This window comes from Carlito syrichta, unplaced genomic scaffold (assembly GCF_000164805.1).
Source record: "Carlito syrichta isolate Samal-C Ts95f unplaced genomic scaffold, Tarsius_syrichta-2.0.1 Scaffold313978, whole genome shotgun sequence".
NCBI classification, from domain to species: domain Eukaryota; kingdom Metazoa; phylum Chordata; class Mammalia; order Primates; family Tarsiidae; genus Carlito; species Carlito syrichta.
In genome coordinates, this window is record NW_007258074.1 from 172,283 (window position 1) to 185,712 (window position 13,430).

Genomic DNA, 13,430 nt, shown 5'->3' on the forward strand with positions numbered 1-13,430 from the left:
AAAAATAAGACATTAACAAGGAAATTACTTTCATATTCAATATACTGGTCAAACATTTTCTCTCCAAACAGAGAGCTTCTATTGCAGGAAGATTTAAAATACACCACTCACTACCTTGGCTATTAAACACACACCCTCAGAATGATACTATTCAATGACAGTTCATGAACAAAAAGATGTGGTTCCTTTCCAAATAACAGGTATTTAAAAATGGTGAGTAAGATATCCCTGAAATGTAAAAGTCCTTTTTGAACAAAAGCACCTTTATTTTCTACCCCTGGGTATTATGATTCACCAGGTTAATTTAAAAACAGATTTAAAACAGTGAATAGCCAGGTGCAGTGGCTCACGTCTGTCTGTAATCCCAGAACTTTGGGAAGCCAAGACAGGAGAATTTCTTGAGCCTAGGAGTTTGAGACCAGCCTAGTCAACATAGTGAGATCTCATCTCTACAAAAGAAATTTTAAAAAATTAGCTTGGCATAGTGGCATACACCTGTAGTTCCAGCCACTTGGGAGGCTGAAGTGGAAGGTTCCGCTGAATCCAGGAGGTCAAGATTGCAGTGAGCCATGGTCACGCCACTGCACTCCAGCCTGGGTGACAGAGTGAGACTCCTGACTCCAAAAAAAAAAAGTGAATCAAAAGCTTTATAGTATTTGATTATATTATGCTATATAGGCAGAGCCCTTAAAAAAAAGCCTATTATTTTTGTACCAAGTTGTAAGTACCCTGACGTTAAGAACTAGGTCATAATTTGTGTTCCTCTAGCAGTGGCCAGGGCAAAACAGCACATGTATTACTACTTACTGTGTCTACTAAACTATGAACTATGTAAGGTACTTTAACATTTATTTAATTCCATAATAATTTACAAATCAGGAATTATGATCTCCATTTTTCAGGAGAAGAAAGAGGTTGGAAGGTGACTTGCTCAAAGGAATTTTTATTCAGATGGACTCATACTTTTTTCAATATACTTTGTGTAGCTAACTTCTTATTTAAAAAGTGATTCCCAATTTATTCTATGTTCTGCTGAGAAATACCTATTTTGTGGGTAATCACATAAATAGTTGTGAAGTTAAATTTAAAAAATCATTTAGTAAAGTGTTTGGTCAAAATAATTTAATATACATTTACCTGGACTTTGCCTGTATTATGTCTGAAGAAATAGCATAAACATTTACTGGTTACCTACTCTGTGTGAGACATTTATATGTGTGATGTTATGCTATCATATTTAATCTTCACAATAACCCAATAAGGGAAATATTCCTTCAGAGGAGGAAACAGTGACTCAGAAGCACAGTGACTTGCCTAAGGTCATACAAGTAAACAGAACACATCACTAACTTCTCATAAAAAGAAATCTCACTATGAGTAATAACCCAATTGGCAGCTTTTCCTTAGAACATACCATTTTCTCTCCAGGGCTCTACTCTAAATATTTAGAGTCTATAATCATATTACTAGACAATCTCAAGCATTTACTTACAAACATTAATTAAAAGCACTCAAATCATATAGCTCCAAACTGTGTTTCAAAATAAGTTCTGTTAAGGCAATACATTACTTAGTCATTTTGTGGCTTATTTCACTTCCGGAAGTAGCTATTGATAAACTTCCTCTTTTTTTATAGAACTATTTCAGCTTGTGAGAGAACCATCTTTAATCTGATTGAAACACCCCTTTTGCTTTCTTAGCCAAATCACCAAAATGTCCAGTTAGAACAAGAATTTTGCATTCTGCAAAAGAAGTTAAGAGCTGAGGTAAGAAAATTTTCACATAGGCAATTTGGTTTAATCTTACTTTATATAAAATTTATTTTAAAAACTAAAATATCATTAGAGTTTTAAATTGAAATTCAACTCTGCTAGTCTAAAGATGTCTGTAACAGGTTTTGGTGGCTTTGCTGCATGGAACTAAAAAATATTCAGTGTGGAATTTGCTTCAGAGAAAAATTTTCACCTAGGTTTATACAAGATCTTTAACGTTTATTCAGTCATAATATTTGTTAATCTTAGTCATAATATTTGTTAATTAAAATAAACTACAGCCATGGCAGATAAAGCTAAGGGTCAGAAATAAAACTAGATTCCATGGGTTATGACTGCATTTATGGCTTTATTTTTTACAGAAATCAAACTTTAAGTAATGGTGACATGAAAACATTATAGCTCATTTTTAAAGCCTACTAAGTCAAAAATGTTATGATTAAACATGCAGACATATATTCATATCATCTACAGGTTTATGCTACATATTACTATTTGAACCATTAGAAAATTGTGTAAGATATGGGAAATAGCACTCACGGAACAATAGAAAATTGTTAATAAGCATAAAAGATGTTTACTATGTGGGTAAACTGGGCAATTACAAAGTATCATTGTTCTCTAAATAAAATTGCAAAGAGTTTTTTATACAGACCTGTAATTTCAGGAATAATAAGTTCATAGTGGGTAATATCTTGTTTCAACACTTCAAAAATACATATGATTTTGCCTATGGAAGTCCATTTTGGATTTTTTCCAACTAACTATTAGAGGTTAGAAGATTTTTTTTTCTTTTTTGTAGAGATGGTTCTTGCTATGTTGTCTCAAACTCCTGGTCTCAAGCAATCCTCCCATCTCAGCCTCCAAATGCTAGGACTATATGCCTGAGTCACGGTACCGATCTAGATTTTTAACTCTTTTTAAGATAAGTCTACACATTGTTCTGCTTCTAATACTTAGTTTATTTCATCATTATAAATAATAAAATTATATTAAATGTTTCATTCTCGTATTTCAAAAAATAATTTAATTCAAAAATTTCCCATGAATCTTTGACATTGGTGTCTTTGTCATCACAGAACCCCATAATGTTTTTAAAGAATTAGTCCCAAATTTAAAGTTTAATAGAATGTGTTTTTCAACTAATTCCTACATAGTTTAACTTGGAAAGAAATTATTAATCCTGAATAAGTTAGAATTGCGAAACATAAATTGATAGCTTTCAATATCCAAGCTTTAAAAATCACCACAAATTATTCTGTAAACTTACTAAATATGACAGTTTAAGCTAGCCATTCAAGATTTCTAGAATTTTTTCATAGAACCACAGGATTAAAATGGGTTTTCTGGTATTTCTTTTCCTACCCTTTAAGTGAGACTACCTCCAAAGGTTACTTACATATCATTCCCAGAGAGTTCAGATCTCCTTCCTTCATAAAGCATTTCTATTTTATAACTCTACTATGAAAGGCAGTGCAGCACATATAGTGACATGTAATCCAAGGAAAGGGCTCTGGAACAAGAATGACATGGTTTTTGTAATAGCGCTAATACTTAGAGCTGTGACACTCTGCCAAGTTATCCAGCTTCTCTGTGTTTTAGATTCCTTATCTGTAAGATGAAACTACCACCACTTTGCTCATTAAAATAGAATAATGCCTAGCATTGGGGATGGGAGTGCTCAGTAAAAAGTAACTATTCTTATTGATTAAAGATGGTCACCAAATACTTTCTATTGCAGTTCAAGGTCAATTTCCCTTCCTTCTCTTCCTCAATATACAGAATTGCAGTTTTCTTCCTTTTAGGGTTTCAAAATGCACTAGTTGGTGATTCTACTATGGCTAAATTTTAATCTATTTGCATTATAGCTTGCTCTTATTATATCAAAGTAACTGGAATATGTTATTATTTTTGATACTGCCACCTACACTTGCCTTTTTGTCTAGGATATACCCTTCAAATCTCCTTGACTCCTGTAGAGGTCAGTGATATGTTTCTTATCATATCCAACTTAACAGCATCAATTTTAAATTCTAGATCCTTTATGTACTTATGCACTGTATATATAAGAACAGGTGTGATACATGAGACTCCTGCTTTACACTAACTGCTTTTAAAATGCTTAGTTAAAGCAGTTTATATTTTGTTGAGAGTTCTTATCATGAAAAATTTTACAATTTGTTACTATTCTAATTTTTAAAAATTTTTAAGTATTCGGAAAAGTAAAAGACCAAAATCAAAGATTTAAACTTCCAAGTGCCAGCCTAAAATAATGAGTAAAATACTGCCATAAGAAGGCAGACCAATTTGGTATTTGCCAGAGAAGCAGAATAAGGAGTCTCTAGAAAAATCCCACCCAAAATGAATACAGGTTCTTTGGAGCAATTACTGGGTGTGCTTCTGGATAGTTCCTGGAAAAGATGGGGGTGGAGAAGGGAAGCAAGAGAGGAGGGAGGGAGGATGAATGAATGAATGAATGAATGAGAATGAATCTTAAGGACAACACTCACAGAAGACAGGAGGACCTGAAATGAAAGATAAGTGAGTCTGAAAGAATGGTTCGTCCTGGTCCTCCATTTTGAAGAGACAGCCCCTCTGTGCTGCTTTCAGTACCCACAAACCCAGCCAGGTGACAGGGAGCAGCATTTTGTGGCTGCTTCTTTGATCTTCTTCAGTCTTCTCCCCCAACTTGTTTTACCCATTTCAATTCTGTACCCTAACTTCTTGCCAATTACAAAACTACTCTTTTCCAACTGTTTATGAACTTTTCTTTTTTTGAATGCCTTCTCTAGAAAATTGACCTCCCCCTTTCCATATATTTGCTGCTTCCTGTAATTTTTGTTTTATTTTTCTCTTTTGTGTTATTTTGCATTTCTGTCCATTGTTTTTTTCATTTCACTTTATCCTAAATTTTCTTCTCCATTTTATTCCCCTGCCCATTGTTCTTTCCCTACAGAAACTATGCTTGTAGTTCAGGTACATACCACTTATATACATTAAAAATATGCATGCTGAATAACTATCTATACTGGTAATAACACTGGCTTCACTACCTCTGGAAAAAAGTCAGGTGTTTTTCACGATTATATATCCTATTTATTCTTTTAAATCGTTCTCATTCTTTTATAGACTCTGCTAATTGCTATAGTAGGATTCCAATTCAGATTCTAGTATCCTGTTGTAGCAGATCTTAGGAGGGTAAAAAGCTAACTGAAGAGTAGGAGAAAGTTGTAGAAGAGCCCACACATGTAATTTGGTTTTAATATTATTGTAGCCCCTAAATGACCGTGAAAATCTCATACACTGAAGATTCTACCAACTTCCTACTGACATAAGAGGCTAGAAACCTATCAAAATTAATCTTACAAACTAAACTGGGTTCATAATTATGTTCCTGTTTGGGCTCTTTCCTTCACTAATGCCTTTTCAGCTAACTAAAAACAGGAACCATGTGGTTTCTTTATTTTAAGCAAAGTCACAAAAGAGGAAACATTTTTTGGCTGAAGACAATTCATGGCCCATATTTTCTGATGCTTTGGATAGCATTAAAAAAAATTTTTTTTAAAAAAAATGAAACTCTGGAAAATAACATTTTCTAACAAGGCTATTTTTTGGGCAATCTATAAGAATAAGGGGTAGAAACTGCACAGATGATTACTATCTAGAGGATTCAAATCCCTGTATCTATGCCAAAAGTTTCAAAGTTTTCTCTTTTAAACCTTTTGCAAAATGGATAAAAAGCAGAATTTATGGACTTAGATTTTACCCTCTGTTTACATTCTGGTAGAAGCACTGATAAAAAGTGAAATGGAAACAAATCAAGAAGCCCAGGTTAAATATTTACACAGCTCTTAATATATAAGGCAACATATTGTGGAGAAATCAAAAGATACGATAAACCGGCTCAGTGGCTCAGCCTGTAATCCCACGCTTTGGGAGGCTGAGTGGATTGCCTGAGACCATGGGCTCGAGACCCACCTGGGCAACTTGGCGAGACCTCATCTCTACAATAAATCAAAAATTAGCCGGGTGTGGTAGCATGCGCCTGTAGTTCCAGCTACTTGGAAGGCTGAGGCGGAAGGATCGCCGGAGCCCAGCAGGTTGAGGCTGAGGTGGCAGAGTGAGACTCTGACTCAAAAAAAAAAAAAAAAAAAAGATAAGATAAAAATCCTGAGGCAGTATGGGGTAGTAGAAAGAGGGCATGCTTTGGAATCAGATGGTCCTGGGAACAAGTTCTCTGTCACAGTATTGATACACAATTGGGAAAATTGTTTAACTCATTTGATTTTGTTTCTTTATCTGTAAATAAAAGGTCCCTTCACCTTCCTCATAAAGTCATTTAAAGGTTAAATGAAATAAAGTATATAAAACACTTGGGATAGTATAATATATAATATGTCCCAAATTAAGTATTTTATCTTTCTTCTTTCTGCCTTCTTCAAGGTTTTTTTTTCTTTTTCTGAGTTGGGGTCATGATCAGGCGGGAGTGCAGTGGCATGATCAGGCTCACTACAGCCTCAACCTTTTGGGCTCAGGTGATCCTTCAGTCTCAGTTCTCCTGAGGAGCTGGAACTACAGGTACATGCCACTATGCTTGCTAATATTTTTATTTTTGTAGAGATGAGGTCTCACTATGTTGTCCCAACTGGTCTTGAACTCCTGGGCTCAAGCAATCCTTTTGCCTCAGTCTCCCAAAGTGCTAGAATGATAGGTGTGAGCCACTGTACCTGGCTTCTAGGTTCTTTATAATCTTATTCAAGGGGGTAGAGATAATAAGAAAATGAGAAAAGTAATTAAAAAAAAAAACACATTTAAGAGAACAGAAGTGTGAGTGAAGAACATACATAAAGAAATATGTAAGCAACCTTAAAGACAATAAGAATAGGGGGATTTGGCGAATGGCTCATTTCCTTAGGTTGTAGTCAGTCACAGAGAACTTAGATTAAGAAGGGAAATTTACAGTGAGGTCTGAAAGATGAGGATGGGTTTAGACAGTCAGGAAAGGAATACACTCGAAAAGAATGAAAAGCATCATAATTAAAAGTGTCTGTCTAGGAAAAAAAAGTGTGTGTTTAGAAAGTCTATAAGATGCGGAAGGAGCGCATTTAGTAGGATGAAAAGTTTCAGTGCTGAGATGTGAGTCTGCACTAGTTAACTCAAGTCAGAAGGAAGAAAATGCCCTTTAGAAGTTTTATCTTAACAACAATGGAAAGCTCTCAAAAAAGGGAGTAGTAACCTGATCATGCACATTTTTAAGATTAATTTGTCAGCAGTGTGTGGGACAACTATTTTTAAATTTAAGCCTGAAGTATTAGATAGCATAGCAAAAAAAAATTACATATCTCTTCTTTTGCTAAAACAGTTATTTATCATCACCAAGTGGTAGAAGAGTACGCAATGAAAACTACTCAAATATGCTGAAAAATATATTTATTTGCAAAACTTTTTATTGCACCTTGTAACAGACTATCAAATCTCTCTTAGATAAACCAATGACTCAGAAGAACTACAGTTTCTAATCATATATATCAGGATCTAATATGCTGAGATTTTCCTTTCCCTGAAGAAACAGCCAGTCAGTTGCCATTGTGTTTGATGATGCGTGAAACAAGTATGCTATACTCAAAGTTGAAAGCTGCTTTAGTGTAACTCCTCACTTCAGAGGTAAGGAAATCGAGAACAGGAGAGATCAAGTGACTGACTAGTTCTCACGGTTAGATGGATAGTTAGGAGGGAGAAGCAGAACTGGAACTTAACTCAAGTTTCGCATCTACCACATTCCACAAAAGGCCCTACTTGCCAAATTCACACACGTGCCTTCTTTTCCTGTGTCCATATGCTTTTCCCTCTGGCTGGAGTACTAATTTGTTTAATTAGTTCTAACAGGTCTTCTAAGATTCAGTTCAAGTTTTGCTTCTCTGAGAAACCTTCCCTGAAGCCTTCCCATGCTAAGTTAGTTTCTCTGTGCATCTCCTGAATAACTTTAGGAGAAAACTAACCAAACTCATTACAATCATTTTTTTAAACTTATTTGTTTTTACCACTAGAATCTGAAACACCTGAAGGCAGCAATTATCTTTTTTTTTTTTTAACTCTCCTAAATCTAGAACAGGGCCTCACACAAAATCAGTGTCCACCAATAAATGAATGAAAGTAGCTGCAGGACCACTTGACCAACTGGACAGGATTGACTTGACCAACATCAGAGATTACTCTAGGATTTTGAGTCTAGGACTTTGAGTTGAACTGATTAGCCTGAGCCCACGGGTTCGAGACCCGCCTGGGCAACTTGGCAAGACCTCATCTCTACAATAAAAAAAAAAAAAAATGCAATTTTAATATAAGGTTTACCATGCTAGCCACTGAGGATGTAGCAAAGATTACAAATACAATAGACTCTGTGCCTAAGCAGCTTAGTGGGGTCATTAACAGAAATAGAGATGTTGGGAGAGGATTCAGACGTAAGGTAAGTTCCATTTTAAATATGTTGAATTTGCTGATAGTGGAATATATACATGAAAACATCCAGTAGATGTTACACAACTTTAATTAGGGCAAAGAAGATTTAGGCTAGATGTACAGGTTTGGGAGGTATGGCATAAAGATGAAAACTGAAATCTTACAGAATCAGAAACTAAAAAAAAGTAGCTAAGGGTGAGGACTGAACCTCAAGTATCCATAAAGGCAAGAGAAAAAAGAGCTAGTGAAAGTAAAATGAAAGGAAGATTGATTACCAAGTGCTACTCGAATATCAGTAAAGGAATAGTCAGTAATGTCAAATATGGCCAAGAGAGAAGAAAAAGAGAGAAAGAAGAAAGAAAAGACAATCAGATGAGATAATAGACGGCCACGGGTGTTCTTCAAGGCAGCAGAATCTATTTCTAGTAGTAAAGGGTGAAAAAAGTAGACAACATATGGACCCAGCATACAGAGCCTATGTACTTTGAGAAGTGTAACTGGGATGAAGGATTGTAATGTCATAAAACAGGAAGGGCTGCAGGGCCAAGTATAGATATTATAAAAGAATTACGGGAGATCACTGCCTATGAGGTCCATATGCTGTGTAATGAGTTACAGTCTACTCAAGAGTTGTTTACACTTGCCTACAGTGTGTTAAGTCTAAATTAGAAATAGCAAACACTAACCAGGTACCTGCCTACTTTATGCTAGATGAAAAGTAAAATATAACTAGACACCAAATGATACCTAAATGTTGTTTTTTTCTTTCTTGTGGTATAAAGCCACTGGTAAGGAAGAAGCATTCTGAAATGGATCCCAAATATTTCGTCTTAATTTTGTTTTGTGGACACCTGAACAATACAGTTTTCTCAGAGAAAGAGGCAATTACAACAGAGAAGCAGCTACAGACTACCTTATTTAGATCATCAATGCCATATGTCTCGGCTGATTCTCCAAACACAACAGGGAAACCTTTGAGTCAACCAACACAATTTAAAAGCATTTCTTCTGGACAACCAATATCACCTGCCAAAGTCACTGCTGGACAACCAATGCCAGCTGTCTATGCCTCTTCTGGAGAACCAGCAGCACACACTTCTGGACAACCACTTGCCTACAACGTCACCAAGCAACCAATACCAACAGCCAGCATTTCCTCCCAGCAAACAGCATTACCTGTGTTCACCTCTGCCAGACAATTACTGAGATCTACCCATAATTCTACCAGACAACCACCAACATCATTTGTGTATAATTCCACTCAACACTCATCACCTGTCTATACCCCTTCCAGAAGACCTATACCACTGACTACTCATAATATATCCACACAATCAGCATCAACTGTCAAAAATTTACATAGGAATACACCAGGATTTATCTTAGAAACCAACAGTAACAAAAACCCCCCACATAAAACCAATTCTAATTCAGTAGCTGCCATATTAATTGGTGTAATTCTGACTTCTATGTTGGTAGCTATAATCATGATTGTACTATGGAAATGCTTAAGAAGGCCAGTCTTAAATGATCAAAACTGGGCAGGTAGGTCTCCATTTGCTGATGGAGAAACCCCTGACATATGTATGGATAACATCAGAGAAAATGAAGCATCCACAAAACGTACATCAATTATTTCACTTATGACCTGGAAACCAAACAAAAGCATACTTTTAGCAGATGACTTAGAAGTTAAGTTGTTTGAATCAAGTGAAAACATTGAAGATCCCACCAACCTCAAAACAGAGAAAATAAAAGATGAAGCAAATGGTACATCAGAGGATAGCGCTGGTGGATCAACAATTGGAACTGCTGTTTCTTCTTCGGATGATGCAGATCTGCCTCCACCACCTCCCCTTCTTGATTTGGAAGGGGAGGAGAATAATCAATCTGAGAAACCCACAGTGACAATTGTATCTCCTCTTCCAAATGATTCTACCAATCTCCCTCCATCTCTGGACTGTCTCAATCAAGTCTGTGAAGATCATAAATCTGATATCAGACAGTCATTTCCGCCTCCCCCTGACTCACTTAACTTGCCCTTACCACCAGTACAAGAAGATTCCAACATTGAGATCCAGTGTCAAGAGTTCTCTATTCCTCTTGACTCTAATCAAGATCTTGATGAATCCCTGCCACTTCCACCTGCAGAATTGTTATAAATATTGCAACTTGCTTTTTAGCTGTTCTTTCTTAAGTGACTCCATCTTTTGCTTTTCTTTATGCGATGAAATACATAAGATGCAATTGCTAGCCAATTGTGATTTTTATTCAGGAACAATCTGACATCTTTTCAAAGCCCAGGTGCACAGATGGAACTTTTTGTAAAAAGAGTTATTTAACAGTGACCTATTTACCTGTCACTGTAATTATAGTACCTGTCTCTATAGTTTATTTTACATATTTGTATGTTATATATGTCAATAACTTAACCATTCTGAAACAAGCAAGCTACATATGCTTATTATTACCCAATAGATTTTTCCCCCCTGAGAAGCTGTGTATAGGCTTACCTTGAATAAATAAACTTCTATTTTTCTATCTCAAAGTTTGGGATGGGGAGGAGTAAACAAATAAACACATACTCTAAATTCTAAATTAATACCTCAAAATATTTCAAGTTTGGGGGGATAGATTAGAATGCATGTTTGAGAACAGAGAAATTTTCCTTTTTAGTTTCATAGTAATAATACAAACATAACATAAAAATAAAATAATAAATAATAAAACAAATATAACATTATACTAGGGGGTTGGCCTGGGAACATTTACCCTGAAAAAAATATAAGCATGCACCATAAAATGCAAATATTTTCCTATCATGTTGGGGGAGCACAAAATTTTAAAACTAGTCTCTTTTTAAAGTTTCTTCTTTGTAAGCACCCAAACAAAAATAAGTCTTAGGAAGGAAAAAAAAAAAAAGAAAGAAACTATGACTACATCGCAAATTTGGGTGATTTGGGTTGATTTTTCCAGGGAAAAAAGACTCAAAATACAGATAATGTTCAACTTTTTACTAAACTTGTACTTTCTGATGTTATATATCTAAACTCTTAAACCACCATTCTCATGCAGAATTTCACCTTTATCCATTGCCTGACAATTAATAAATCTGAGTTATTAGAGTAGTGATGGGCTCAACCTTTTACAAAGCCGAGGTGGGAGACTGGTCATAGGTGTGTACTTGTGGAGATACCAGACTGTTTTTTGCAGAAATGCTCCTTTAACCAACAAGCACATATTCTTCCTCCTTAGCCCTACCCAAACTCCAGGAGCAAACAGTCACTTAAAATGAAATATGGTAGCCTTATTGCTAGCTTAGTCTTGGAGAACCACTAATTGTTCTGGAATTTTCACAACAGAATATAGTATTTATTTGTAGCACTGGTATTCAAAAAACTAACAAAGTTCCATCTTTAATAAAAATGAGTAGGTTTTTGGGAATTGGAATTTTATATATAATGCTTCACTCTAAATCTTTCAAGCCATCTTTACCGACCATTAAAATTTTTTATCTATAGAAATGCTCCCTTGAGCTTCTTCCTTTTCCTGAATGAGCATGACATTTATTGTCATATTACATTACATCTTCAGCCTTCCACATTAAAAAGTTTCTTTCATGTGTTTTTTAAACTTAGCACTTTTAAGGCTAATTTACCCAACAGCAATCTGGAGTTCAAGAATTTCCCATTATTCTTTGCATTTTAAGTATTTTAGTTAGGGTAAATAATATGTAACATTTTTATAACTGGTCAAGTCTTTGGCATGCTTTAAATCATCATAAGCCTTCTTATTTTATATTTAAGACAGTGACCTAACGAGCACTTGCCACATTTTGCTCCTTTTCACCATCTTCTCTCCTAAAAGAAATATGGAAAATATAGGGGAAAAGAGGGAATATCAGCTCTCTTAGATAAAAGAGGAGCTGATTTCAGATGTTGGTCTTGCTCATTTGCCAACTAATTTTAAAATAAAAGGCACTGCACATAATTTGCATAAAGGGCCCCATGAGGGTGTTTTTTCTTTTCTTTTTGTCTTTTTTTCCTTTTGGGGGGGATTTGGGTGAGGGGGTGGGAAATTTGGGTTTTTAAGTCCTCTAAACACACTTGGGCACGGAAATACAGTACTGTAAGGAAGAGGGACCTCCAGTTTACACAAAAATCATCTTCAGCTGTATGAAAGGGACGGTTATATTGAAGTTTGTAAGGCACATTAAGCATGCTAAGTGGCGGGGATCAGGACTCTCCTATCTGAACCTACTGAGGAGCAAAGCAGCAATTACATGGGATCCTGTGGGTCTCCTGTTGTAGAAGCCACAGTAAGATAGGAATGGAACGTGACTGGTCTCCTAACCAAGGTGCACTTAGAAGCAATCAATGGGTCAGTTGTGGCCAGTCCTGGGGAGGTCTGAGTGGTGGTTTTAAAAAAAATTATTATATAAAAACAAAACAAAACAAAAGAGGAACTGATGACCTAGTCATAATTTTGTCTGATTTCTTCAAACACTACAGGCTGTTTTTCTCCTGTTCTTTGCAACAGAAGGACAGACTACTGGTAGGATCTGGGCTTTCACACTGCCTTTGTTTTTAAAAAGAAATTTGCAGCTGGGGGAGAAATAATTCACATTTACTGCATGCAATTTTCCCCACTGAGGCCAATGGAAGTTGAGCAGCCAAATAGTGGCAATCTCTGCTTAATCAGCAGGAAGAAATGCAAGCTAATAAAAGAAATACAGGGGAAAAGAAAATGCTGGAATAAAGAAAAACTCAGAGAAAAGATTAAAGAACTAAGATCCAGAAAAGCAAGTTTATTTTACGAATCCAGCAAAAGGACAAGGCACAGGGGTCCTTAAAGGGCAAAATTGAGCTTCATTCCACATACTAGGCGTGCTCTTACCAGATTAGCATCAACCAGAGTCACAAACAACCCTGAAGACCGTCTGGTTCAACTCCTTTTGTTTGCTAACTGCTGAGAAAATAGGACCAGAGAAAGCAAGTGACTTGTTTAGCAGTGGCACTAAAAGTTGAGTTTGCTCCCTGACTACTGCTCCAGCACTCTTTTCACTAATATAGGACCAAAGAGCGCCTACCTCATGCAATGAAACATACACACTTGACACAAGTATTTCCATTTGGTTTGAGTGGTGGGGAACACAAGAAATTCGATTAGGGTGAAAAGTAATTGTTGCAATTACCTAAT

The 13,430-nt window shown here is 35.9% G+C and overlaps 2 protein-coding genes across 5 annotated transcripts in view; one reads left to right on the plus strand and one right to left on the minus strand.

Annotated features, from left to right (window-relative positions):
- NF1 (neurofibromin 1) overlaps positions 1–13,430 on the minus strand; it is a 200,159-nt gene that overhangs the window by 58,818 nt on the left and 127,911 nt on the right. The window lies entirely within an intron of this gene.
- EVI2B (ecotropic viral integration site 2B) lies at positions 1,637–10,393 on the plus strand. Of its 2 annotated transcripts, XM_008070727.2 has the most exons (3): positions 1,637–1,766; positions 6,550–6,561; positions 9,032–10,393. In XM_008070727.2, the coding sequence occupies exons 2-3, from the start codon at positions 6,553–6,555 to the stop codon at positions 10,391–10,393; spliced, it is 1,371 nt and encodes a 456-aa protein (XP_008068918.1). In that variant the 5' UTR covers positions 1,637–1,766; positions 6,550–6,552. The 2 variants fall into 2 exon arrangements, with proteins under 2 accessions (XP_008068918.1, XP_008068919.1); XM_008070728.2 differs by lacking the exon at positions 6,550–6,561 and having other exon boundaries at positions 1,648–1,766; positions 9,014–10,393.